Source organism: Stenella coeruleoalba, assembly GCF_951394435.1.
Source record: "Stenella coeruleoalba genome assembly, chromosome: 12".
Taxonomy (NCBI): domain Eukaryota; kingdom Metazoa; phylum Chordata; class Mammalia; order Artiodactyla; family Delphinidae; genus Stenella; species Stenella coeruleoalba.
This window is the reverse complement of record NC_137158.1, coordinates 24,132,425-24,157,432: the sequence shown is the minus strand read 5'-3', so window position 1 is coordinate 24,157,432 and position 25,008 is coordinate 24,132,425. Positions and strand designations below refer to the sequence as shown.

The following is a 25,008-nucleotide window of genomic DNA, read 5'->3' as shown; positions in this document are numbered from 1 at the left end:
TAATTGTGAGATGGCCAGTTTTAAGAGTTCACAGCATAGTTTGTCATCTCATGGCAGAGCAACACAGAGGGACTGGGTGGTCTACCTAGCCCTCTGTCTTCCTCCCCCCCAGCTCAGTTGCCATCCCTCTTGCTGCCGTCTCTCTAGTCCAGAATTTGCAGAGGCACGAGGGGAATGGCAGGTTGAAGGAGACTGATGTTCCAAGGGTTCTCAGGATTCAGCCGGTAGAGGCTGTAATAAGTATTATTAACCAATAACTATTCGTTATGTTATGGAATCTCATTTCAGGACAATCATATATCTTGATCGGGAAAAACGGATTTTTACGGAAGCAAATTTGGTTTCTGTTGGTGGCAGAAAGTTAAGAAATAGTGTTTTGAGAATGTCCTTTGAATTCCATAAAGGTAAGGACATTACCTTTACTTTCTTCATTTATGCCTCTGACTGCATAATGTTGCTGAAGGTGAGAGGGATTTAACAGCTGATGCCATGGTACTGATTCCTTTTGATTTGCTAGCTCGAGTTTGAACATCTTCCCTTATTCAGTAGTTATGACTAAGTGCTTTTTTACGTGTCCTTGATCTCATTTACTTTTTATAGCAACCATGAGATAAGCCTCATGAGAGAGGAAAGGGAGGCACAGAGATGCTCAAGGTCACATCTCTAGCAAGTAGCAGAGCCAGAACTTGAAACTTGTTCTGTTGGCTCAAAAGTATGAGCTCATAAGCATTTGCTTATAGGTTCTTTCTTCCTTCCTCCTTTTTTTTTTAAAATTGAAAAGATAACGGTATTTCTTGGAAAATATTCAAACTATATAGAAGCATAAAAATGGAAAAAGTCTCCTCTCGCAGCAGCTACTGTTAATAGTATATTTGTTTGTATCTTCTCAGATCTGTCTGTGTTATCTATCCATCCAGTCATATACACACTTAGAAATCGTATTTAAACAAAAGCTTTTTTTTAATTAAGACGTTATGAACGTCTCTAGATATGCACGACTAACTTGCTAACTTAATAATAGACAAAGGTTTGCTTTCAATTTTCACGTTTCAAATTGACCCTTGTACTGAGAATAACATTAAGTTGTAGATTACTGTTGATTTTGAAAATGTCCAGAGATTTAAATCTGATCAAATATTCTTATTTTGTTTATACCAACTCTGTAAGATCCAGAGAGCTATCACAGCCTGCCCCATGAAATCGTGGTCAATCTTGCTGCTTTTTTTGAACTTTGTGATGCGCTAATCCTGCTCTGGGTACAGTCCTCCCAGGGGATGGTGTCTGATGCCAGTGTTAATGAGGTAAGGAGATGTACCTGTTTTTATCTTAACATATTTCTTGGCACAAAGATTCTTAGGGGCAAGAACAACTTCAGTGTTGTTACATGTACAATATTATTTGAGAAGTTCTTAAGAATTTAAATAGATACACATATTTTAAAGCTTTATGGTGTTATAACTGACATATAGTAAGTCGCATATAAAGTGTACAGTTTTGTATGTTTGACATGTGTCCACCCGTGCTACCATTACCACAGTCCTGACAGTGAACCTATCCATCACCCTCAGACCTTTTCCTCTTGTTCTTTGTTTTCTCTTCTTTTTTCCTGCCCCCCCCCCACCTCCAACCAGGTATCCACTGATCTGCTTTCTGTTACTGGTGCTCAGTTGTGTTTTCTAGTATTTTATATTGTTCTTTTTTATCTGGCTACTTTCCCTTAAAATCATTTTGAGGACTTCCCTGGTGGTCCAGTGGTTAAGACTCCACACTTCCAAAGTAGGGGGCACAGGTTCAGTTCGATCCCTGGTCAGGGAACTAAGATCCCATATGCCGTGTGGTGCAGCCAAAAAAATAAAACTATAAAAATGAAAAAAATATATTTAAAAAAATCATTATTTTGAGATGCATCCATATTGTTTTATGTCTCAAAAATTCCTTCCTTCTTATTGCCGAGTAATAGTCCACTGCATGTATGTACTACATGTTATTCATCCACTCACCTGTTGATAAACATCAGAATCTTAACAGTTATATTTTAATTCACTTAATCCTTCTTAGACATGATTGTCACATATGGACTAAATTGGGCTTGTATCCAGATTATTCAAGTAATTCTGGTTAAACTAGAATTGTAGATCTTAAACTTTTTAGTCTCAAGGCCCACCCCCCCATGGTCATAAAAGTTACCAAAACCCTCAAAGAACTTTTGTTTATGTGTTTACGTGTATCAATATTTACTTTTAGGAAATAAATCTGAGAAATGTAAAAAATATTTATTAATATGTTTAAGAAACACAGTAACAAATTCATTTCGTGGTAATATGAATAACATTTTTAATGAAAAACAACTATTTTCCAAAAGAAAAATTAAGAGGAGTGGAACTGTTTTACATTTCTGCGAGTCTCTTTAATGTCTGGCTTAACAGAAGAAACCTGGATTCTCACACCTGCTTCTGCATTCGGTCTCTTACAGTATGTTGTATGGATTGAAGTTTGTGAAGAAAAACTGGCCTCTATTTCATGTGGCTAAGAGATTGGAAAGGGAGGAGTATTTAACAACATTTCACATAACTGTGATATTCTTTGATTCTATACCACAGGTTGACAAGTGTTAGTTTTGTAAAGGTTACTTGTAATGTGGAATCTGAAAAAGTATCACTGATCTTGTCATGCGTTAAAATCCGTTGGCCTGGCTTGCATTTTGGATGGACTTTTAGCCTTGCATGTATGTTCTCATGCACTGGTAATTTGGAAAGTATTGTTCAGTGAGTTATCAGATCTTCCAAGTGTTGACACATTACATTTTTCAATATAGATAAATTTAAAAAGTCACACTCATGAAAAATTACCACAAAAAGTTACCTCATGAAAAAATCTGTAAGTATTGGGAAGTTGTCAAGCTCTTAGTTTTTCAAAGTTCTAGGTTTTACTTGAAGGTTCGAATTCTATCATCAGCAACAAATACTCTCCTGTTTTTCTTGAACTGACAGGTTGACTTCATTCATTTTCCACACAGTGTTTGCCAGACACCCAATCACAGTTTGTCCCCTCCACCCCCGGCCCTGTTTTTGGTACCATCAGTGCAAATGTCAACATAGTGAAAAAGGCAAATAACGTGACATTATTATGAAAACAGCTCTGACATCATAAAACCTAAAAGGAATCACTAATCTTGAGACTACTGTAAAAGTACATAATTAGAAGGACAGCTAAGTTGGAGACTCACAATACCTGATTTGCATTAAGAAGCTACATTAATGAAAACAGTAGTTATTGTCATAAGGATAGACATATAGACCAGTGAAACAAAAAAGAGACTTCGGAAATAGACCCTCTTATATGGTCAGTGAAGTTTTGGGGCGGGGGGGCAAATATGCAAAGGTAATGTAATGGAGAAAGCAGTTCATTCAGCAAATGGTAATGGAAAAACTAGATATCCATATAATAAAATAAAAATGAGCCTTTACCTGCTACCTTACATCATATAGAAAAGTTACCTCAAAATGGATCATAGACCTATGTATAAAAGCTAAAATTATGAACCTCTAAAAGAAAACATAGGAGAAAATCTTCACAGCTTGAGGCTAGGCAAAGATTTCAGGGCATTCCTCATAAAAGAAAAAAATTGATGAATTCAATTTTGTCAAAATAAAGAACTTAATAGATAGCTTTAAGAAAAGGAAAACACTGGGAGACACTGTTGATAAATCACATGTAAATTTTATAGACAAATAATAAGACAGCCCAATTTTTTAAAATGAACAAGAGAATTTGAATAGATGCTTCTCGGAAGATAAATGAATGCCCAATGAGAACTTGGAAAAATTGCAACATCATTAGTTATCAAGGAAATGTAAATTAAAACCACAGTGCGGTGCCACCCACCAGAATGGCTAAAATTAAAACGGTCAGCAGCAGCAAGTATTGGCAAGGAAGTGGAACAAACTGAAACCCACCTACACTGCTGGATGGGATACAAAATAGTGCAGCTGCTTTGTCAAGCAGGTTGGTGGTTTCTTACAACATTGCGTGTACACTTACCACATGACCCAGTAATTCCACTTTCTCTGATAACTGAACTTCAAATAATAGGAGGAAAGAGCTTTGCTTCCTCTGACTGCCTTAATAATCCCTAAAAATACTCCAGTCGGATGCTAGATCTTTAACGTGTGTATGTTGAGTATTGATTAATGATTGAAGTCAGTGTTCCGTGTCCTTTACTGGGAGATGTTTGTGAGCAGTTTTGGTTTACTTTGTTTTTAGATCTTGGGTTCTGTGCGGTGGCGGGACCGGTTCTGGACTGTGGCCGATACAGTAAAAGTGGATGCACCAGGCCTGGCCTTGCTTGCCCTTCACTGGCACTGGGTTTTAAAACATTTGATTCGTCAGATCCCGCAACTCCTGATGAACCACGAAAACAAGTAAGAGTCATATTTAGAGTAACAATGTCAGTAGCTACAGTATTGACATTAAAGGGAGGAGGGTTAGGAATTGAAATGTGCTTCTTCTTGGCTTTACTTTGGTTTGTTCCCTTGGCCTGTTGGTGAATGTAAATCAAATACAAAATGTGAGTGATGTTCTTACCATCCAGCATTTCCCCCTTTCCTTACTTCCCTTCTGCCCTTTATCTCCTTTGTTAAAGATATTACAAAGAGGTTCAGACCGTCTCAGAACATATTCAGAATTGCTTGGGGAGCCCAACTGGTGGATTCACGGGTATAAAGAAGTTACAGAAGTTTCTGGGACGACCGTTTCCTTTTAAGGTACGACTTGGAAGCATGCAGGAAACACAAAGATTTGACCTCTTTGGCAGCTCTCCTGGAACATGGGGACTGCCATTCAACTATACTCAGCCTTGCTTGCACAGCTTAATTCTTAGATGTTCAATGAGTACTATTAACTGACTTGTTAAATGTTATCATTTTACTTATTCTTGAGACTTTTAAGGCTGAGTAGACTTTTAACTGTATTACTGTGAATATCCTGAGATCTACAGGGGTAAACCAACTTTATGTTTTATAGAATCATTAAGGAAATATTTAAAACATTTTTTTCAGCCATGAATAGGCTGCTAAAAAGAACTACTCTTCTCCTTTGTAATAGGCTCTCCTGGGTTTTATTGTTTCAGGACAAGCTGGTGGTGGAGTGTTTTTCACAATTGAAGGTCTTTAACAAAGCCCTTGCCATCAGAGAGCGGATGCCTGCCCTTGGGGAGAGTGGATGGTGGGAAGACATTAGTCGGCTCCAAATGGTTGCTTCTGAATGGACATTAAAGAAAAGTCTCCTACAGGCCTGGGGGTTGGTCCTCAGAGCTAATACTCTGGAAGATGTCAACCCAGGTAATGTGCTCTGGAGTTTGGCTAGCTGACAGATGTTCTAAGCATATCCTCTGCTCTGCAGCCAATACGTTTTATTTATTTATTTATTTATTTATTTGCAGCCAATAAGTTTTTTAAAGTTTTCCCTTAGATATTCTCCTTTTATTTATTTATTTATTCCCTGTATACTTATACCGACCACTAAATAAGTATCAGGCATAGGGCTAAACTTTTTTTTTTTTTTCTTTAATTTTTTTTGGCCACACCACGCAGCTTGTGGGATCCTAGTTCCCCAACCAGGGATCAAACTTAGATCCACGGCAGTGAAAGCCCAAGTTTTAACCCCTGGACTGCCAGGGAATTCCTTAAACTTCACATATATTATTTAATTCTATCATTGGAATTGTGCAGGTATTAATAGCATTATTTAACACAGCGGTCCCCAACCTTTTTGGCACCAGGGACTGGTTTCGTGGAAGAGAGTTTTTCCATGGCTGGGGTGGGGGATGGCTCAGGCGGTGATGGGCAATGGGGAGCGATGGGGGGCGGTGGGGGGCGGTGGGGAGCGGCAGATGAAGCTTCGCTCACTCGCCTCGCTGCTCACCTTCTGCTGTGCGGCCCAGGTCCTAACAGGCTGCGGACCGGACCGGGGGTTGGGGACCCCTGTATTAACACATGAGACACTCAAGCTCAGGTGAAGTTGAACTCAGGTTAAGCTAATGGTCATGTGACTGGCTGTTGGGAATCTGAGCCTGACCACTGACCACTGTGTGTCTTTTTGTCCAGATGAATTGAAGAGTCTTGTGAATGCTCAGTGTTCAGAGCTAAAAGCCAGAGGAATTACACTTGGTTTTCTGGAGAAAAAGCACAGCGAAGCTTCCTCCCTGTCACAGCCAGGCTTTACCTCCTTAATCCAGCTCACCAGGAGTGTTCAGCTCTGGCCTGCAATGGAGTACCTGGCTATGCTTTGGCAGTACAGAGTCACAGCGGATTTTATGACGCAGGCTTGCCTGAGAAGGTGAGCCATCCTTCAGTTTTTTTCCTTTGGGGGCACTTATTTTCTTGCAAGGTTATTCCGTGTATTCTACACAGCGTTGTCTTGAGGGGGCATAGTTGCTGAAGCAGAGGGAGGTCATTTGCCACTTTGGAAAGCCAAAACTTCTTGAAGATGCTTTGCCTGTTTTGACTGCACTTCTAAAAGTTACTAGGTGTGGGACTTCCCTGGTGGTGCAGTGGTTAAGAATCCGCCTGCCAATGCAGGGGACACAGGTTTGAGCCCTGGTCCGGGAAGATCCCACATACCGCGGAGCAACTAAGGCCGTGCGCCACAACTACTGAGCCCACGCACCACAACTACTGAAAACCGCATCTCTAGAGCCTGTGCTCCGCAACAAGAGAAGCCACTGCAGTAAGTCCGCACGCCGCAACGAAGAGTAGCCCCCACTTGCCGCAACTAGAGAAAGCCCGTGCGCAGCAATGAAGACCCAACACAGCCAAAAATACATAAATTAATTAAATAAATTTATATAAATGAATGAATGAATGAATGTTACTAGGTGTTCTTCCAGTAGAATTATTTGCTCATTTTTAAATAAATGTACTCCAAGTCCTGTGTGTTCCATCTTCCCTTACATAGCAGTTTTCTAGCAGCTCATTGAAAGCCTACAGCCCACTCTCTCTCCCTCTTTATTTTTGGAGCAGGTCCAGCAAAAACCAGCAACCCCATATAGAGGAGGAGATAAGTCATCACATCACGTTTTGTCTTAAGCACACACCAGTTGCTCCTCAAGAGCTTCGAGACCTTTGGTCCTTAGTGCACCATCAAAAGGTAAAAACCAAAATCAAAATCAAAAAACCTCCTTTGCACTATGAGCTGATTAGATTTTCTGTGGCAGACTGATTGCAGAACATCTATTTATTCTCAAAAACTGCATGTTGTAAAACTCTAGTCTTATCTGAATTAAGTTTCAAAGGGGAGAACTTTGAATGTTCTTTGGCAGTAATTTCCTTGGTATTTCTCTACTCTTATCACAGATCATTTCATTTGGTTTCCAGTTAAATGAGGCTAAAATATTTGCTTATTTTTATTTTATTTGCTCAAAAATGTATTGTCAGAGTGTTTTTTACCCTTCCACAAGAGTAACTAACTGTTAAATGTGAATAGTGGTAAACTGTAGTTAATGTAACTTCATTAGTACAACGTTAAATTTTTTTGATAATAATGTTTTATTCATTTATTTATTTTGATCACATAATTGTGTGATTATTTTAATTAAGTTTTCTCATGCACTTTTATAAAGTCAGATCTTATGTTTTATAAAATTATAAATAGGTTAAGTGACTTGACCAAGACAACTGGGGTGGCAGAAAATCAGGAACATTAGGATTAATAATCTTTAAACCCATGTTAGTTTTAGATGAGTCTTACAAGACAGAGAGACCTTATAATGATTTATGGAACCTTTCTCAAATACTCTCTTATCTAATTATTCCTTTATCTCTAGATGTCTACTGAAGAAAGGATCTCTTTGTGGTCCGAGTTATTTAATTCCATGTTTACATCTTTCTGGAGCAGTACTGTGACCACAAATCCAGAGTACTGGCTAACATGGAGCCCTCTGCCTGGTGTGCAGCAGAGGGAGACACCCAAGTCCCTTCTGGACCCCACGTTAAAGGTTTGTTGCCATAAAATTATAAAAATGTTTGATGATAGTAGAAGAAACTTCTCAATGGATCTAGCAATGAACATTTATTCCTAGGATAGAGCAGTGACTAAAAGTAAATGATTGCAATACTTTATTTTCTGTAAGATATTAATAAGTGTAGCTTCAAAAAAGATATTCCATCTTAAATGATTTGGGAAATCCTGAATTAATGTAAACACAATTTCCTTTAAAAAGTCTTTAATTTCTCTTCTAATTGAAATATTTTTTCTAATTATAAGATTTTAAACAGTACAGAAACATGTAGATATGTGTGCATACGTGTGTGTGTATATATATGCATACATATATACATACACAATATGTATACATGTGTATTTATATACGTATATAATGTAGAATTCACTGGGAATAACCACTCTTTGTTCTGTATCCTTCTGTTAACATGCATTTTTATATTAAATACATATGTAAATAAAAACAAGACCACCTTCTTGGTTCACATGATATGTCATGGAAATTTGCACCTGTCATTCCAGCTTATTCTTTTTAAGGTATTCTATTGTACTAATGTGCTGGAATGCATTTAATCACTTTCTTCTTGATAAGCATTGAGGTTTCTTGCCTTCTCCTCCCCCTTCCTATAGCAAACATACCTGCATCAACTACCCTTGTATAAGCCTTTGTCCACTTGTCTGAGTATTTCTGTGGATGTGTGACGAGAATTGGAATTTAACCCTTGGCCAAAGTGTCTTCACATTTAAAGAGATTTGTAAATATTATTAGAACGTCTAGGGAAGTAGGTTTTCATTTTTTCACTTTTTAAACCCGCAAAGAGACAGTGAAGAGGGAGAACATGAAGTCAGGATGACCATGGCGGACTTGGGACTAGAGCACGTTTCACTTATCATATATTCTGTGTTTCCGTATCTTTGCCTCACTAGGTGTTATTAACACTTTAAATTATTGCCAATCATACAGTTAAAAAAAAATCTCATTTTGATATGTATTCCTTTGATTATTATTCAGGTTGAATGTCTTTACATATGTATATTGATTGCTTTATTTCTTTCTCTGAATTTTCCAGTCATGTTTATTGCTCATTTTGTTAAAAAAAAAGAAAAAAAAGTCATTAATCATCATTTTATTATTGAAGGTCTCTTTATGTATTATAGATATTAAAACTTTACCCAACATATATTTGGAAATACATTTGTAGTGTTCTGTTGTCTCTCAAGTTTGAAGATGTTTTCTTATATCACAGAAGTTTTATAGTGTTTTCTTTTCAAATATGCCGGTCCCTTTCTACTTTCTGGCTTTGGTATCATGCTTTTTAAATAAGTCTTCCTTCATTACCCACAGAGTTAAAAAAACCATTTTCTCATATTTTCTTTTTTTTTTTCCCCCAGCTGCATTGGGTCTTCATTGCTGCGCGTGGACTTTCTCTAGTTGCGCGAGCAGGGGCTACTCTTCATTGCGGTGCACGGGCTTCTCATTGCGGTGGCTTCTCTGGTTGTGGAGCATGGGCTCTAGGCGCACAGGCTTCAGTAGTTGTGGCTCACGGGCTCTAGAGCGCAGGCTCAGTAGTTGTGGCACACGGGCTTAGTTGCTCCGCGGCATGTGGGATCTTCCCGGACCTGGGCTCGAACCCATGTCCCCTGCATTGGCAGGCGGATTCTTAACCACTGTGCCACCAGGGAAGCCCTCATATTTTCTGTTTTTGTTTTTGTTTTATGTTTACATCAGTCTCATCTGAATATCTTGTTTTGTGAGGTGGGGATGCAAATTTTTTATTTTATACAAACAAGCATATCCTAAAGCAGTATTAGCAACACCAGTTTTGACTAGTTCATCCTTTCCATCTCTTTTGAAATGGCCACCTCTGTCATAACACCTTATTCCCACAATTCCCACAATGTTCATGGATTTATTTTTGGACTCAGTTCTGTTCCATTGCTCTATCAAGATTGATTTCTTTAGTGTAAAACATCTCTCAAAGCTTTTAGTGTTAAACCTTATGGGTCCCCAAGAGTTGCATAGAGTCAGGTTTGCTCTCATGTATTTGACCCGCTAACCCTTTGTTCATGGACAGCTGTTCCTGTGTCCCAGGTTAACAGTCCAGGGAGACAGGCTTGCCCCTGGCTCTTCTATTTGTCTTCCAACTCCTTCCCCTGCCTTCAGGTCTCACCTTCCTGCCCCCAGCTCTGCTGCACGACTGGTCTTCCTGATGCCCAGGTTTGAGGGGTTTTCTTCTGCATTACTAAAGCACCCACTGCTCCTCCTTCATAGAGAATGGAGTCCTTCAAAGGCCCACTGCACCCGCCCCCGTTCTGCCCTTCTGGTCCTGTCTCAGGCTGATGTTTACCTGTTCCTAGCAACCTGAATCTCCTTTTAAAATTTCTTTCTTTCCTCTAAGGTGCCCCAGTGCTGCTTGTTGAAACCCTTTTTTTTGATTTCTAAAAGTTAACATGACTCCTCTCCCCTTATCAGGGTCCTGGAAGTCTCAGTAGAGCCGTGTTCTCCAAGTGCTGCTTTGAAGTCTTGACCAGCAGCTACAGAGCAAGTCCCTGGGATGTGAGCGGCCTCCCCATCCTGTCCTCCTCACATGTCACCCTGGGGGAGTGGGTTGAGAGATCACAGCAGCTCCAGGACATCAGCTCGGTGCTTTGGACCAACATGGCTGTCCCTTCTGTAGCAGAGTTCAGGTATTCCCTCCCCCAGGTAGACGGTACAGCTCCCGTCTTTCCTCCAGAGCATGTAGTGGGGACCTCGGTCAGAGCTTTCTTCAATAGTGGCTAGTTCCAGTGGGTGGAGGAAGGGTGTTTTCTGGCTGGATGAGCAGGTTTTCAGTCCACGACAGAGCCTGCTGTGAGCTGGCCAGCCACTCTGTCAGCTGTAAGTATATTGTGATCAAGAAGGTGGTACTTAGAAAACCGTATCAGATTAAGTGAGAACAGAAATTCACCTCTAGGTGTAGGCAGTGCAGTCTGTCTTGTCATTTTCTGGAAGAACAGTAGCATGAGAAGGGAATGGTGGTCGCTGTGGCGCAGACCCTTAAGTGCTTCCCTGTCCCCACAGACGCACGGATTCCCAGCTCCAGCGGCTGGTGCTGTGCCGGCACTTGGCTGGCCTGGCAGAGCTGCTCCCCGAGCCCCGGCGGCAGGAGTACGTGCAGAACTGTGAGCAGCTGCTGCCTGGGGACAGCCAGGCATGCCAGCACGTGGCCCAGACTCTCGGGGACATGGCCGGGCAGGAGACGCTGCCCAAGGAGCTGCTGTGCCTTTTGCTCACCTCCCTGCGCCACTTGTTCGGGGAGGGGGAGGGTAAGCGGGACCTGCCTGAGCCAGCCCACCGTGGGAGCCTGTGGGTGAGCCTGGGCCTGCTCCAGATCCAGACCTGGCTTCCCCAGGCACGCTTCGACCCCGCCGTGAAGAGGGAGTACAAGCTCAAGTACGCCAAGGAAGAGGTATGGAGGGAGGGTCTGGAGCGTGGGCTGCATCCCTGACTGCCTGGCTTTGCTTAGTATATTACTCCTTTGTCTCCCTTTGGATGCTCAGAGCACAGAGGGATGATTTTACATAAGCTGCCCTGTGACATCCCAGAAGTGTGTTCTAAAGACTGTGTTTTCCTCTTTGCGGGTTCCTCTGAGTAGGTTCAGGCACCGGGAGGGGCCATTCTGATGTTTCTGCTGATAGGCTGCCCTGGGCAGAGCGCACAGCAGGAGAACTCTAGTGGTATCCTTCCCTATCCAGATCCCTCTGCCTAAAGTAGGTTGTGGATATTTGGATTTGGGTAACTTCTTTAGACAGCGTATAGCATTCCTTAGGTTTTGAACTTTGGGTGTTTGTTATCCAAAACTCAGGAAGTAGGTAGATTCGGATAATGTGGTGTATCTCTCGCTATTTGAACTTCCAACCAAACTCAGGAACTGAATACATTAAGATAGTGATACACTAGTTCTATATTTTGAAGAAGGAAAATTATGTTAGTTGGGGTGATGATCAGACTGCTGTAGCAGAGACTTAGAAGTTCATTGGCATAAGTGAGATAGTGTCTTTTCACCTGACAGCTCTGAGGTGAGTGGTCCAGGTTAGTGGAACAGAAACCCCTGCCCTTGGGTCATTCAGGTTCCTTCCATCCAGGGAACGACCCTCCCCCAGGGCTTTGTCTCTGGGGCCTGGCCCTAGCTGGGCACAGCAGACCAGTCTCTCCCCTTCCGCTAGTTACAACAGCTGCAGTGTGAGTGGAAGACCCGGAGCCTCTCATCCCAGCTGCAGACCGGAAGAGACCTGGAGGATGAAGTAGTCCTCGATCACTCTCATCCTCACGTCAGGTAACACCGTGGTGATTATTCCAGTTGGGGGTTATTGGCTTGAATATTCTTTTTAAAAAGACATTTTGTAGTAACAGTGTTAAGCTGAGGTTATGGTCTACATCTCTGAACTACATTAGCAGGTAGATCCCAAAGCCATGGTTATAATCAGGAAAAATACATACTCTGTGAAAGGCGGGGGAGGACTCACATGGGGCCAGGAGGGTTGAAAGCAGAGCTTATTCTCAATGTGGAAGGAGTGGGGTGTGATGACGTGCACTGTGGAGATCTGTTACCTTAGGAAATACTGTTTAGTAGTGGGTTCTGAGTTCCAGTCCTGTCCCTGACCTTTGGCTTTAAACCTTGGGTAGACCACTCAATACCTTAAACCTCAGTGCCATATTTGTAAAAGGAAGGTAATAGTGCCCACTTCAGTGAGACGTGCCTCCGAAGTGCTCAACGACACGTGTTGCACGTGGTAAATGCCTGTGTATATATTATCCATTTTCATTATAATTGTCCATATATCATTTTATGCCTCAGTATCTGAAATGTCTTCCTGCCGTTTTCCTGAGGCTCAGTCTAGATTTGCTGCTTTGCTTCTGACAGAATTTGCATACTGTGTTAATTTGCCTTTAGGTTGCTTCGCCAGAGAATTGATCAGCTGGAGAACTTAATCTGCAGCCTGTCCAAGAAGCAGGCCTTCAGGCCCCCGCTGCCTGCGTATGAGTCCCTGGTACAGGAGGTCCACCACTATGTCACCAGCATCGCCAAGGCCTCTGCCGTTCAGGACCTGCTCACTCGGCTCCTGCAGGCCCTCCACACGGACGGACCTCGGGCTGCCCAGATGGCCCAGAACCTTCTGAAGGAGGAGGCCTCTTGGCAGCAGTCACACCACCAGTTCCGGAGGCGGCTGGCAGAGGAGTTCGCCCTTTACCCAGACGCAGCGGCCCCGCTGCAGGCATCCGTCCTGCAGCTGCAGCATGGCATGCGGCTGGTGGCGTGCGAGGTCCACGCCTCACTCCATGGTGGTGTGGTCTGCGCGCACAGGCTGGGTGCCCTGGCCACATCCCTGTTGGCTTTCCCATCAGTGGGCCCCACCTTCCCCACCTACTATGCTCACGCAGATGCTTTGTGCTCGGTGAAATCGGAGGAGGTCCTGCGAGGCCTTGGGAAGCTGCTCCTTAAGCGCCTGGGAGGAAAGGAGCTGGAGGGCAAGAGCCAGAGGCCCTGCCCCACCCAAGAACAGCTGCTGCTGAACGCCCTCCTGTACCTGCGCTCCCACGTGCTGTGCAAGGGAGAGCTGGACCAGCGGGCCCTGCAGCTCTTCAGACATGTGTGTCAGGTAAGCCCTCCTCCTGACGGGAGCTGGGGGCACGAGCAGGTCGCCTACAGGACACTAGCGGTGCCCGGTGTAGGTGAGACAGTGTGGGAAGGTACTGGGGATCTAGTGTCTGCTACTTGGCTTTTTCCCATTTAACTGTCAGGTTTAGGGGCCTTTGTCAATTTTTAAGAGATTAAAAAAAATATTAAGTGTTGTTAGCCCTTTATGCCTGATACACACTTCAAATATTCTCTCCTTTTTTGTTGGTTCTTTGACTTTATGGTGGGTTTTGCCATGTAATTGAATGAACTTTTATTAATATTAAGAAAATAGGGGCCTAGGTTCAATCCCTAGTTGGGGAACTAAGATCCTGCAAGCCAAGCAGCGCAGCCAAGAAAATAAAATAAATTCTGGGGCTTCCCTGGTGGCGCAGTAGTTGAGAGTCCGCCTGCCGATGCAGGGGACGCGGGTTCGTGCCCCGGTCCGGGAAGATCCCACATGCCGCGGAGCGGCTGGGCCCGTGAGCCATGGCCACTGAGCCTGCGTGTCCGGAGCCTGTGCAATGGGAGAGGCCACAACAGAGAGAGGTCTGCGTACCGCAAAAAATAAATAAATAAAATTAAAAAATAAATTGTTTTTTCCCTTATCAACAAAAGCAACTTGTTTTCATTGTAGACAATTAAAAGAATAAGTATAAGCGAAATTATTCGATCCTGCCACTCAAAACTATATAACTGTTAACACATTGGTGTGTTCTGTTGTAGGCTTGCTCATTTGTGCATGTATCTGTAAGTGTACATCTGTGACACTAAATTTTTTACAGCTGTTTTTTCCCAGTGGTTTACAATTTTTTAGGGTGGCGGGGAGTAGACCCTTTTAAAAAATACAAATATTAGCAGAGTGATCCAGTATTTAACAGATAAAAGGGCTGCTCTGGTTGAGGACAATGCTATACCCTCTGTGGTCCCCGAGATAATGTCCTCACATGGCTCGAGCCCTACAAACCACTAAGAAAGTCCATTCTGTTTTACAACTTGCCTTTAAAAATCTAACAGCTAAAATTTAGTGCTTATTTCCGTCATGATTATGGTATTCTCCACCTGCATCATATTTAGTGACTGCGGGTTTTCTGTTGTATGGGTAAGTCATTTAACAGTTCCTTTCACTGAATATTTACATTTATATGTAAAGGTTTTTTTTCTGTTTTGGGGGGGAAAAAAAAACCAAACCAGTGCCATCCTAAAAGTCTTAAAGCCAGATCTTTGGGTAAAGCTCCTAGAAAACAGAATTGCTGAGACAAAGGTTAACTGCTTGCTTGGGCTTTTAATACAAATTGTCATCCTGGGGTTGCTTATCTTCTCAGTTCTTCTCAATACTGGGTGGTTTCTTTATAGTTTTTGCCAATTTTAGGGCTTTAGAGGTAGTAGGGAATTTAAGAAATGTCTGGTATCGTATAGCCCGGTTTTGCCTGATTAGTTCCCCTCGACCACCCAGTCCCCAGCCCATTTTCCCTTTTCCAGAGCCCCAGGATATCTCCTTGAGGTGCTGGCCAAGTGCAGTCTGCATCACACACCCACGTTGCTGACCCTCACCCTGTCCTTAATGCAGAGCACCATTTACGCCTGATGGGGAGTCCCCAGTCGTGCCACTACAGCAAGTTTTCACACCTGCGAAATTGTAACAATACAGCAGGGGGGTGTTTGGGAAACTCAGGTTGCTGCAGATACACAGTTTGAAAACAAATCCCATTTGCTCTCTGTTACATGGAATTTAGTGTCTTGGATGTCGGCATTTATTTGTTCTTGAACCATGGTATTTTGTTTTCATGAGGAAGAGATAGCAAGTCTTGCCTCTTGTTCATTGTAAATGCCTCAGCAAAGGCAAATAAGCTTCCTTCGGAATGTGTGATTTTTTTAGGAAATCATCAATGAGTGGGATGAACAGGAACGCAGAGCCCAAGAGAAGGCCGAGCAGGAAAGCAGCCTGTACAGATACCGGGGCAGGAACTCTAGGACAGCCCTGAGCGAGGAGGAGGAGGAAGAGTGGGAGTTCAGGACACACTTCCCACCGCATGGAGAGGTTGGAACGAGTCCCCTTGGTACCACACACCTGCCCTTTGAATTCTTTTTTTTTAATTCCAATTTTATTGAGATATAATTGACATACAGCACTGTATGAGTTTAAGGTGTACAGCATAGTGATGTGGCTTAACATACATCATGAAATGATTATCACAATAAGTTTAGTGAACATCCATCATCTCATAGAGATATAAAATAAAAGGAAAAAAATTTTTTTCCTTGTGATGAGAACTCTTAGGATTTACTCTGTAACTCACCTACAGCAAGCACTATGTTAGTTCCTGTTACATCCCTTTGAATGGTTTTGTAATTTTTAAAACATTTCTCAGTGCACGTAATTCCCTTTTTCATTTTCTTGATCATTCACACTCCATCCTTCCCCCTTCCTTTTAGTCTTACTAGAACTGGATTTTGACTTTAAAAGTTCAATTGCTCTAATATTATTTACAGGACTTCGCAGATATTTTGGTAGAACCAACACTAGAGGCAAAGAAGGGACCTTCAGATGGACAAGAAGAGGAGACTGCCACAGAGCCCGCCCTCCTGTCACAGAGCTCAATGCAGGCTGTGATGCTGATACACCAGCAGCTGTGCCTCGGCTTTGCTCGGTCCCTCTGGTACCAGCAGACTCCGCCGCCACACGTGGCAGAGCACTACCTCAGCCTGTTTCTGTCCTGCTACCAGACTGGGGCATCGCTTGTGACAAACTTCTACCCCCTGATGGGTATGGTAGTTTACTTTTGTTAAGCTCTTGGGAAATCAAAACGAATAGATGTGCTTGCTACTTCTGGGACAGTTGAAACTATTACGTCCCTGTTTTTTGCTAAATTCCTTATTGTTTCCTTATTTTAAAGGACTTAAGCTAATTCCAAAAAATTGATTTAAAATTCTGCAATAAAGATGGGTTTTCACCCTTTGAATACATGGGGCTAAAGGGATTAAGAGTAAGGATATAGAATTAGTTTAAATGGTCTCGTTTCTCCGCATTATTTCCAATTTCCCTTTCACAGCATCAGTGCTTTTCTAATGAAATCATGTATTCCTGGGAGCAACGTGGCAACTCAGAAATTAATCACACAGGATATGGTTTGATGCAGTTTCCTATGTGACCTCATGAGTTATTCCTTGCAAGTAGGAAGGAGGCTTTAAATTTCATTTCTGCCTACCAAGAAGAGCTACAAAAACTGGGAATTGGAATCCTCAAACCAAACTCTGCACCCTCTTGATTACATGCAGGCAGCATCTGAGTTCCTCTGTATATACCGAAACTTGGGGCAGATTTTGGTGACCACTGTAGTATTGGGGTCACAGCCTTTTAGACCTTTGCTGCTTTGTGGGTGAATGGCATTGCAATATCTACTTCATTTAGTCGCAGTCATTCATTATTTCTGAGCATGTTGCTGACCTCATTGTAACTTGATACCAACTTTACAGTGATCTTGTTAACTTCACAGGAGTTGAGCTGAATGACCAGCTCTTGGGCAGCCAACTTTTGGCCTACACCCTGTCCCGTAACACTCTCTTTGGGGAGGGGACCTTGGACCTGATGATGAAGTCTGACGGTCCCTATGACTTTTACCATCACCCCAACGTCCCGGAAGCTCGGCACTGCCAGCCTGTGCTTGAAGGCTTCTCAGAGGCCGTCCGCCAGCTGCTGCAGGATTGGCCGGAACATCCGGTGCTTGAGCAGGTAGGGCAGCGGTGGGGAGGCGGCCTCTCAACTGTCCTGGGGGCAGTGACTTGCACACTGGATACGCAAACAGAGGTTTACAGAACTGCGGTTCAGTGCAGTGTTATTCCCTGGAGGATGAATATACCAGGTTGTAATGCTGTTGTGTAAATGGTGTTTGAGATTCCACTTATTTTATCTGCTGCTCAGGGTTTTCCGTCCATGTATTGAAGTGCTGCTATGTTGCTGTCTTTATTCAGACACATCCTTATACTAACAAGGGCCTGGCTTTTTCAAGTTTTAACTCAGACCTCGCTCTGTGATCATTCACCTAATTCTGTAATAACTTATAACAGAGAGTAATAAGAGTAATTACTTTATCAAACTCAATCTTATTTCCAGAGTAGTGCAGCAGATAAAGTATTTATCTTGGGCAGGATCTGCAGCCCTGGAAGTTTCACCCGCAGCTCTCCTAAGTGCTCACGAGGCAGGGCCTTTGCATGAAACTTCCAGTCAGGCCCCTCTTCAGTACCCTGTGACTTTGGGTGATTGACAGTCCCACAAGGATGCCCAAATCTTCTTCCCTCCCCTTCCCCCCCTCCCGCGCAGCTGCTGGTGGTAATGGACAGGATTCGTAGTTTCCCACTTTCCAGCCCCATCTCGAAGTTCCTGAATGGCTTAGAGATCCTTCTGGCAAAGGCACAGGTAAGAGGATTCTCTCCAGTCCTCATTTTAGTTATAGTCAACTGAAGAGATTCTCTTATTGTTAGAGGGACAGGATGTGATAGTTTGGGTTGGAAAAGGATGAAACTCCTTGGTTTTTCTGACATAAGGTCAGATTATTGCAGGTGAAGCCACTGCCTCCATGGGACACAGGGAACCTGCCTCACCTGTTCTCAAGGGTGGGACGCAGCGTCCACCAGTCCTAAGGGCTCAGTCTGCCAGGACTTCTGGGTTGGCCTTCAGACCGGCAGGGTGCCTCCACTCTTCAGCCCCTCAGTCCTCTCACAGCCTCTGAAGGGGCTGGTGCTCCCCTGATTTTCAGATTAGGGCTCTGGACTTTGGAGGGGTCACGTGACTAACAACAGAGATTCAGACTCAGGTCTCCAAACCCTGTGCTATTTGCTCTGCTGGAGGTCTGTCAAGTGACCAGAAAGAACTCAAAGCTGGATAAGCTGGATGTAAACCCATTCTGGTTAGTTATTGGTAAATCAGTATAAAAGTTGTTGAAGGTCCCAGGGGTCTTTGCTCAAGAAAAGTCCAGGGTGTTCCTGAGTGAGGAGGTGGTCAGGGGACTGAATAATGGCCATAGTAAATTTTATCTGTGTTTCTTCAGGATTGGGAGGAGAATGCAAGTCGGGCCCTGTCTCTGCGGAAGCATCTTGATGTGGTCACTCAGATGGTCATCCGTTGGCGTAAACTGGAACTGAAGTAAGTGATATATTTGTCACTTCCCCTCCTGAACTTAGGTTGTAGGGATATAGTCTTTGGATAGTTTGTTTCCTCAGAGTTTATGTAGTATGTCAGCTGGAGACCAGACAACAGCATGCGTTCGGAGGCAGCAGACGGGGAGCTTCTCCATCTCCATTTGGGAGGAGAGAATAGTGAATATTTAGCTTCTGCTTCTGTGGTTTCAGATGTTTGAATAGGTTTCCTTAAATGCCTCCTTGGCCTCTACTTCCATGTTTCAGCTGCTGGTCCATGAGTTTGGATAATACCATGAAACGCCATACTGAGAAATCCACCAAGCATTGGTTCTCCATCTATCAGATGCTGGAGAAGCACATGCAAGAACAAACAGAAGAACAGGAAGGTAACACCCGTCTCTAAATCCCCTGCTTATTTAGAGGGTCCAAGCTAAGCTTGAAGTGCAGCAGAGTGGGGGGTTTACCTGCTCCCATGTGTCCTCGCCCCACTACTTTCACATAGGATGTATCATCTGACTGCGAGGTATTCCTGAGAGGTCAGCCAAGAAAGCTGTGTAGTTTTATTGTTACTAAGAATAATAATGGAAGTCAGAGAGGTTTAAGTGACTTGTCCAGAGTCTAAAGAGCTAGTCATAAGTAAAGTTTTCTTCTCTATATCCATGAGACAAGTCAAAGAGAAAGTTTCTGTCTTGGTAGGTAGTAGTTAAAATGCTTGAGTTAAAAGGGTTTCATCTCCTACTTAGAACAAGTACGTCATAATTCAGTTTCCTAATTTGCTGTGAGTGCATTTCACACATACCCTGAGTGGGGCTGTAGTTCTTAAATCAGCTTGGAATTTAGCTATGGTCCTTGCTTCAAAGCTTCACCTTAACTGGTGTCTCTACTTGACGGCCATCCCTCGGGAATCCCATAGTAGACTGTGTGCGCTTTGTGACAGCAAGTGATGGTGGCAGGCACGTGTATGTTTTCTTCTTTGAATCTCTATAAAGATGACAGACAGATGACCCTGATGTTGCTGGTCAGCACGTTACAAGCATTTATTGAAGGATCTTCACTGGGAGAGTTCCACGTACGACTTCAGATGTTACTGGTTTTCCATTGTCATGTCTTGCTGATGCCACAAGTTGAAGGAAAAGGTAAGGATATACATATGTATGTATAATATTTTTTCTTTAATTTTAGCCTTTGAATTCTCCACATGAGACAAGTGTCTTGTGGCATACCAGGTTTTAAACAAGACAGTTTCAGTTGTCTTTTCCTATAATGTGATTCAGGTTAGGTATAGAGAAGAACATTATAGTTGAGTACAGACTGGTTATAAATGAAGCCCTGGCTAGCGAACCGTGGCAGAGGTAAATCACCAGATGCAGAGCTCGGGAGCTGGCATGTTGAGGCAGCACATCTTTCTGTCTAGACAGTGCATATGTCCTGCTAAGCTTCTGCTTGATCCAGGCCATTATTAGTAGGTTCTTTGATCTCAGGAGAGCGCTGCCACGTGTCAAGGAACTGCACATAAAACTTCTACTGTCGATTCCTATCGCTGACCACAGCAGTTTAGACAAAAGTGCCGCTGTAAAATGAATATAGATTTACGTGAATGAGCCGTCAAGGTGAGCCTCTTAATATGCCATCTTTTAAAACAGACTTAGTTTCTGCTGACTTTACAATAAGATTCCGAGAAAGGTTGGAAATTGTGAGTTTGGCAGAATGTCTGAGTACACCATCTTTAAGAACAAAAGTGCAACCAAAAAAATCCAGTACAAACTGAAATGAAAATATAGGGTAGGATTTAGAGCCTACATCTCTGGGAACTGGTAACCCCGGCTTCCTGATGAGCTGTTACATAGTCTGCATGTGCTACATTGCACTGTAATCTCGTGGCCTAAAGAGTACGGAGGAAGGATCATCACTGAAATGTGAACCTCAGAGGGGGAGCCAGCAGCACATGCAGCAAGTGTGGTGTTTTTGTTTCCTTTTTATTTCTTCCAGATTCACTTTGCAGTGTTCTATGGAATTTGTACCATTATTACAAGCAGTTCTTTGACCGGGTCCAGGCCAAAATTGTGGAACTTCGTTCCCCCCTAGAAAAAGAGCTTAAAGTAAGATCAACGGCTGTCATAATCACTCTTAGGAGGACAAAATCAGCAAATTCTCCCGCAGTTCTGTTCTTTAATCCATTTGACTGTGAGGCAGGGGGATCTGGGGAATGGAGAAGAGCATTGCAACTGCCAACTAGGATGGTGGGTTTTTCATTTTGTGGCATTGGCTCCATTGCTGACCTGGCCGCGTGTGTGAGGGTTCCGGGGCGTGGCCCCTTTTCAGAGGCTCCTAAGAGGGATGTTAGTGCCCGCTCCCCTGGTCTTGCCCAGGCTGATCTTCCACCTCAGATGCGTACCATCTGGTGTTGGGCTATGGGCTGTTGAGGTGCTGGGGGTGTAAGGAGGATCCTCTCTTTCTGACACTTTCAGTGGTCGTGGAACCATCCCTGGTTTAAGCTAGAGTACATAGTGACCTACTGATTGTAGCAGCACTTTTTTTTTTCCATTGCTTTGAGACAAACACATGGTTCCTTTATTAGACTTGTTTTACTTGTTCACTGACACACAGTCCTGTGTTTGAGATGGAGTGGGCTCTGGTCTTTGGCAAACAGATGATCTAGAAAGAACAGAATGACACCAGCTTTATAAAGCCATTCCTTGAGCTTCATTTATCTTACAGGAATTTGTTAAGATATCCAAGTGGAATGATGTCAGCTTCTGGTCTATTAAACAGTCTGTGGAAAAGACACACAGGTAATTGATCTTTTAAAGCTGGGGGTGACCAAAACTCCGAATTTTTGAATGGTAGACAGCATGACTACATTGTTACAGAGCCCTGACTTGTGCTGCCTTGAACTTAACTAAAAAACACTAGACTGTTTTGCTGGCTTCCCAACACCACGCCCTTCCACCCAAAGCAGAGTCTCCCTGCAGGAGGAACGGATGTGCCTGGAGGCAGAGCAGGCTGTGTGCCGTGGAAGGTCGAGTCCTCTGCCACCTGCTCACCTTGAGCAAAGTGATCCCACCGTTCCTGGCCTTTTTTTCCTGCTAGAAAAGAGAGACGAGAATACCTGCCATACTTTTTCCTTTAAAAAAAGATTATCAGTTTCTGAGGAGCTCATTACGTACCAGAAGTACAAGTTATTAAGTTATCTATGTATGTGTTATATGTCATTTACATATCTCCTCACTTTCCATCCTATTTTTTTCTGCCCATCTCTGTCATTACCTGGGGCCAGAACCCTCTTTAAATTCATGAAGAAATTTGAAGCTGTCCTGAGTGAACCCTGCCGGTCATCCCTGGTGGAGAGTGACAAGGAGGAACAGCCAGACTTTTTGCCAAGGCCAACAGATGCAGCCGCAAGTGAGGAGTCGCCCATTCAGAGTCTGAATCGGGCACTGAGAGAGACCCTGTTAGCCCGGCCAGCAGCTGCACAGGTATTAGCTCGTGGGATAGTGTTTGCTTATTCCTGAGCTAGTTGCGTGGGGTCTTTGCTTTCTGTGGCAGGAGTGTCCTTAGCACTAGGTGAGGGAATGCCTTTGAAATCTTCCTCTTTGGACGAGTGGTATAGCATTGCATGACCTGCTGCAGAGTAAGGCAGAAAGCATTAATCCTGGTGCTGGAAGTTCCATGTTAGCCTGTGGAAACGACTGTTGTGCTTACCTGTGAACAGTTCATCTACCTGTGAGGGACGATTTAAAGTGTCAGTTTAGGATATTGAAGCTGCCTTTGAGCTCCCACGTGATGAAGCTGCTGCACAGGGAGTGACTGTGTGCAGTGATCTGCTGGTTTGAAGTGGTTGCTGGTGACCGTGGTGTAGAAACATATGTACTCCCATCATGGCCAGTTTCAAGCGCCAAGAGTTAAGAGCTGGCTTGCAAAATTCCTGAAAATTTAAACAGTTATCGAGACCTTGGGTGAGCAGGCCTATTACAGGAGGATGTCCCTGCTTCATAATCACTGTGTGTAGGGAGCACTCTTCCCCCCCCCACCCACCAGTAACTTTATTTATTTATTTTTGGCTGCGTTGGGTCTTTGTTGCTGCGCACGGGCTTTCTCTAGTTGTGGTGAGCAGGGGCTACTCTTTGTTGCAATGCACGGGCTTCTCATTATGGTAGCTTCTCTTGTTGTGGCTCACGGGCTCTAGAGCATAGGCTCAGTAGTTATGGCGCATGGGCTTAGTTGCTCCACGGTATGTGGGATCTTCCCAGACCAGCGCTCGAACCTGTGTCCCCTGCATTGGCAGGTGGATTCTTAACCACTGTGCCACCAGGGAAGCCCGGGAGCACTCTTAAGGGAGTAATGACTTTTGTCTTCCTACTGTGCTTTCCACCCTGGGTCTATAGAGTTAGCAGTGGGGTTTCTCAAGCGATTTTTAATATTTTAATAGTTCAGAAAGCATAATAGAAATTGAGCATACAGCCATGATAGGGCTGCACACGTGATATGGCTGCCAAATTTTCTTTTGATTGTATTCATCAGTTCACCACTTGTCCTGCTGATCAAATTTTTAAACTTAACTATTGATGACAGCACAGGAATTTCAGGTCTCTTTTTTGGTGGGAGGCCGTGCTGCATGGCATGTAGGATCTCAGCTCCCCTACCAGGGATGGAGCCCATACCCGCTGCAGTGGAAGCATGGAGTCTTAACCACTGGACTGCCAAGGAAGTCCCAGAATTTCAGGGATTTTCAAGGGAAAAAACTAGTGAAAATAGGCCTCCGATGGTTGCCTAGTATCTGGATCCTGGTGTTTGAACTGTTAGTCAGGAATTGGAGGCAGGGGAGAGATGGTGGTAGAAGTCAGCTTTGGCGAATCAGGCTAGCTTTGCCTATGTGTCTGAGAAGCACAGTGCAGTGCAGCACCTTAAAGGCAGCAGTTGTGCTGTCAGATCTCCACCTTCATGGAGCAGAAGCGCAGGCCCCTGGTGACGAGCACAGAAGGCGCTGCGGGGGGTGGGGAGCAGGGCTTCTGCTACAGGGACCTCCCACAGCAGCAACACACAATGCTGAATACCCGCGGCACGTGCCTGTTTTAATTTTGGCGATGATGCCTTTGTTCTCGTGAGACGTCAGAGACGTGGAGAGGAGAGTTTCCTGTTGCTGAGCCAGGTGTGTGTGGAGCAGCGCAGCATTTAAACTTAGCACCCATGCAGGTTCGTGCTAGGACTGTTGTTCTTGGCAGTGAGAATAACCTGTGCTCTGTCTCACAGGCCGTGGTTCCAGAACAGTGTCAGGGTGCCCCTCCCGCCTGGGAGGGGGCACTTCTGCGTCGCTTGCCGAAGCTTGTGAAACGCATGAGGAAGATGTGCCTGGTGCTCATGAAGGGAAGCCCCCTACCCTGCCTCGTGGAGGGCCTCGACCAGTTCACTGGTGGGTGCACACCCAGGATGAGGGGGCTTTGCTCTCTCCGGTATCCTCAGTGGCCTGGGAGGGTTGGAATGAGATACCTGTGTCCTTCTGTGACATCTTAAATAGCGTTGAGCAGGTAATTAAGCAAGTGGGTTAAAAACCATCGGAGCCCAGACATAGGAGCCAGCTCAGACCCCACAGGTGGTCACCTTGTCCTCCTCCCGTGCACACCGGTGCAGTGTTAGGCCGTTTTCTACAGCAGCCCTGTCCATGTCAGCTCTTGCTGGTTGGGGACACGAGTAAAGGGTTTCCTAGAGTCTTGAGGCTGTCCCCACCTCTCAAAATGTTGTCTCTCTTGGGTTAAAGGAAGAAGGAGGTTTGTCCACAGTCCACTTCTTTCAGAGAGGTGTAGCAGTCTCGTTTCCCTGTTCGTGCTGTACAGCATATCAGCAGTGGCTGGGAAAGGGACTCCCGACCTTAAAAGATCATTTGGGCCCTTGGCAGCCTTTCAGCACTTCCGCCACCTCAACCCACCCCCCAGCCGCAGTGAGCGTGCGGTCAGGGTGAAGCCGGTCCTTCTTCAGTGAGGCTGCAGTCTGATCTCAGGGAGATCTTTAAAAAAAAAAAAAACTTGTTAGAATAATAGCCTATTATCCATTGCTCAGGATGCCCTGCCTGCATTGTTCAGGGGTCAGCTGTACCACATCTTTGGTGGCTTAAACAATAGAAATTTATTTTCTCACAATTCTGGGGCTAAATGTCCGAGATTAAAGTGTCAGCAGGGTTGGTTTTTTCTGAGGCTCTCTGCTTGGCTTGTAGATGCCT

General features: G+C 44.1%; 1 protein-coding gene across 1 annotated transcript in view; it reads left to right on the top strand.

The window, feature by feature from the left end:
* The window catches only part of MDN1 (midasin AAA ATPase 1), a 157,133-nt gene that overhangs the window by 94,638 nt on the left and 37,487 nt on the right, over positions 1–25,008 (top strand). Inside the window, exons 52-74 of the mRNA XM_079938869.1 lie at positions 289–404; positions 1,168–1,301; positions 4,264–4,421; positions 4,643–4,763; positions 5,129–5,339; positions 6,105–6,336; positions 7,020–7,146; positions 7,823–7,993; positions 10,472–10,686; positions 11,060–11,447; positions 12,205–12,314; positions 12,933–13,638; positions 15,535–15,696; positions 16,149–16,422; positions 17,153–17,388; positions 17,977–18,072; positions 18,704–18,798; positions 19,059–19,180; positions 19,784–19,930; positions 20,784–20,893; positions 21,513–21,586; positions 22,072–22,270; positions 24,045–24,204. Coding sequence (XP_079794995.1) covers positions 289–404; positions 1,168–1,301; positions 4,264–4,421; positions 4,643–4,763; positions 5,129–5,339; positions 6,105–6,336; positions 7,020–7,146; positions 7,823–7,993; positions 10,472–10,686; positions 11,060–11,447; positions 12,205–12,314; positions 12,933–13,638; positions 15,535–15,696; positions 16,149–16,422; positions 17,153–17,388; positions 17,977–18,072; positions 18,704–18,798; positions 19,059–19,180; positions 19,784–19,930; positions 20,784–20,893; positions 21,513–21,586; positions 22,072–22,270; positions 24,045–24,204 — 4,364 coding nt within the window. The remainder of the gene's footprint in view (positions 1–288; positions 405–1,167; positions 1,302–4,263; positions 4,422–4,642; positions 4,764–5,128; positions 5,340–6,104; positions 6,337–7,019; positions 7,147–7,822; positions 7,994–10,471; positions 10,687–11,059; positions 11,448–12,204; positions 12,315–12,932; positions 13,639–15,534; positions 15,697–16,148; positions 16,423–17,152; positions 17,389–17,976; positions 18,073–18,703; positions 18,799–19,058; positions 19,181–19,783; positions 19,931–20,783; positions 20,894–21,512; positions 21,587–22,071; positions 22,271–24,044; positions 24,205–25,008) is intronic.